The sequence below is a fragment of the Eurypyga helias genome, unplaced genomic scaffold (assembly GCF_000690775.1).
Source record: "Eurypyga helias isolate BGI_N326 unplaced genomic scaffold, ASM69077v1 scaffold35282, whole genome shotgun sequence".
Classification (NCBI taxonomy): domain Eukaryota; kingdom Metazoa; phylum Chordata; class Aves; order Eurypygiformes; family Eurypygidae; genus Eurypyga; species Eurypyga helias.
Genome location: NW_010234654.1, coordinates 14,213 through 16,500, shown reverse-complemented (window position 1 = coordinate 16,500; position 2,288 = coordinate 14,213). Strand labels below are relative to the sequence as shown.

Below are 2,288 nucleotides of genomic sequence, written 5' to 3'. Positions count from 1 at the left end.
TGATAATCAGGAGGAAATCTTCTCTGGGATGCCTGAATAAGTGTTGTAATTACTCTGCTAAAGGACCTTGTTCCTCTGCATCCCTAACGGCTAGCACTAGCCTGCTTTCCCCTGAAATACTACCACAGGCTTTTGTCAGCCATTCAGCTTAGCAGTAACTTGAAAAAGGACTGTGAAAAAAGCGACTCATCCCCACTAGTGCCGAGAGGTTGGTCCTTCCTTGCAAAACATTTATAAGAGTTACCCAGCTCAGACTGTCCCTGCAATCTACAACAAAGCATTTCAAAACTTTCACAGCACTGTCTGCCCCACTTCGCCAAGGCAGACACCGGATCACCTCGTATCACCTCCCTTCATGCTTCACCTGATTTTGGGTCACTCATGATCTGAAGTGACCCGGATAAAGAGCTAAAGGGCTGAGAATCTCGGCCCTTAGGCACCTAATTGCCTTTGCCAGTACCCAGGAGCCTGCCCTGAGGTGAAAGCAAAGTCAGGCATCCACACCAACACACAAAGGAAAAATCCGGTCTCTCACAGCAGGGAAGGCTGCACAGCAGATACCAGACTCTTGTTTCACCCCCCACTTGCACAGGGAATTCAGATGTGTTTCAGAGTGCTCTGCTGGGAATTAACCCAACCTCTGCAGTACACACTGGGCCTGCCTGGGCTGTTCTATATAGCTACTGCTATATGTTCTTTGTAGCTGGCACCGAGGGAGAACCTTGGCCTCCCAGCCTTGGCCCAAAAGCATCAGGCGTTTCAGAACTCCCCCCATCAGTTGTCCCAGATGACCTCCCAAGAAAGTTTTTGTGGAGTTCTCCATGCCTGGAATGCAGTGCTGTGTGGTAGCCCAGCAGCCTGTTTTTTTAAAGCCTCAGGGCTAAGAGAAGGCGCGTGTGTGAGGCAGGAGGTTGATCCTTTGGGAGGTGGCATTGCAGGGGCCCCAGCACCAGGCGGAGAAATCTGCATTTGGAGCTATGCTTGTCCACACTCTGAAGCAGACTCTGGAGTGAAGACCTGCCAGCTGCATCTGGGATTCCTCTAGGAGAGTACTTGTGGCTTGCTCTCGGAGGGAATGCTGTGTGCCAGAGCACAAACTAGCTGATACACAGGTAGGTGAGCAAGAGCCCAGGCTGCAAACCACCATGTGGTTGGCGCAGCTCAGCTTAGCTCCAGAGTTGGGACCTGAACCACCCTTGCCCCGATTTATGTGTGTAAAGAGGGACTTCATGCTGGTGGCAGTTCAGCCGGGAAGGCCCAGTGTCCCTTAGCCATGTGTAGAGGACTAGTAACAACGTGTGTTGAACCAATTCTGTCTAGCAGTGAAAGTGCTGAGGAGTCACTACGGAACACTAAACCCAGAGAAAAAGAACACACGCTTGGTGCTAATGGTGAGGCATAAAGAAACGTCAAGCTCTTACCCGTACAAAGCTGGCTGGAAACCAGCCTTCGCTGTCCAGAATCCTCCCCCACCACCACTCCTTGTTGGTAGCATCCATTACTTCAATGACATCACCAGCCTTGAATCCCAGCTCCTGGTCGTCCATTGTGACATGGTCCCAGAGGGCCTCTGCGTACACCACGCTGCCATCACTGATGAGCTGTGGACAGAGCAAGCCAAACTGTCAGCTCCCCCCCAGGAAAGCAGCACAGTCTGCCAACGTGGCACAGCTTTGGCACCATTGCTGCTGCGCCACGCAAGTGTTGATAACTGCTTACTCCCTGTGAGCAACCTGAGTGGGTGCAAGTCTGGCAGTTGCTTCGACTGACCTTGCTCTCAACACCATTTATTCAGAATCTTTTGGACACAGTATGTTTACTGCCATAAAGAACATAAATATGATGCTCTGGAATTTCTTTCCAGTGACTGCCTCAGCCAGCAAACAAGGATCAGGGGTACAACGGTGGCAGAGGATGCTCTTGTGCTGGCAGTGCTGCTCCGCTTTGGAAAGCCTTGAAATAAAACCTCGAGCGTCAGTGTTCAGAGACACACTTCAGAGCAGAAAGTATTCTGAGGCCTCAGAGCTAGTCTAGGGTGGAGCCTGAAGTCTTTAAGGTGGTTAAACTTAGCACTTAAGCTGCTTAAAATAAGTCCCCTGGTGAGTTTAAGTAATTATACAGGGGACAAGGGTTATTTACTACATGTCCCACAGAAAGCCTACTCAGAAAAAAGGACCCTCGACAATCAGAAGCAAAACAAAACCAAACCCAACCACCCACATGGCTAGAGGCTGTGAGCACAGCGGTGATTGTGTCGGCACGTGCCCAATGCCGCTCGCAGCTGTTCA

At 50.7% G+C, this 2,288-nt stretch overlaps 1 protein-coding gene across 1 annotated transcript in view; it reads right to left on the bottom strand.

Moving 5' to 3' along the window:
• The window catches only part of ARHGEF4 (Rho guanine nucleotide exchange factor (GEF) 4), a 10,105-nt gene extending 8,507 nt beyond the window's left edge, over positions 1-1,598 (bottom strand). The window contains exon 1 of the mRNA XM_010146516.1: positions 1,422-1,598. Coding sequence (XP_010144818.1) covers positions 1,422-1,547 — 126 coding nt within the window. The 5' untranslated portion in view covers positions 1,548-1,598. The remainder of the gene's footprint in view (positions 1-1,421) is intronic.
• Positions 1,599-2,288: the final 690 nt, after the last annotated feature.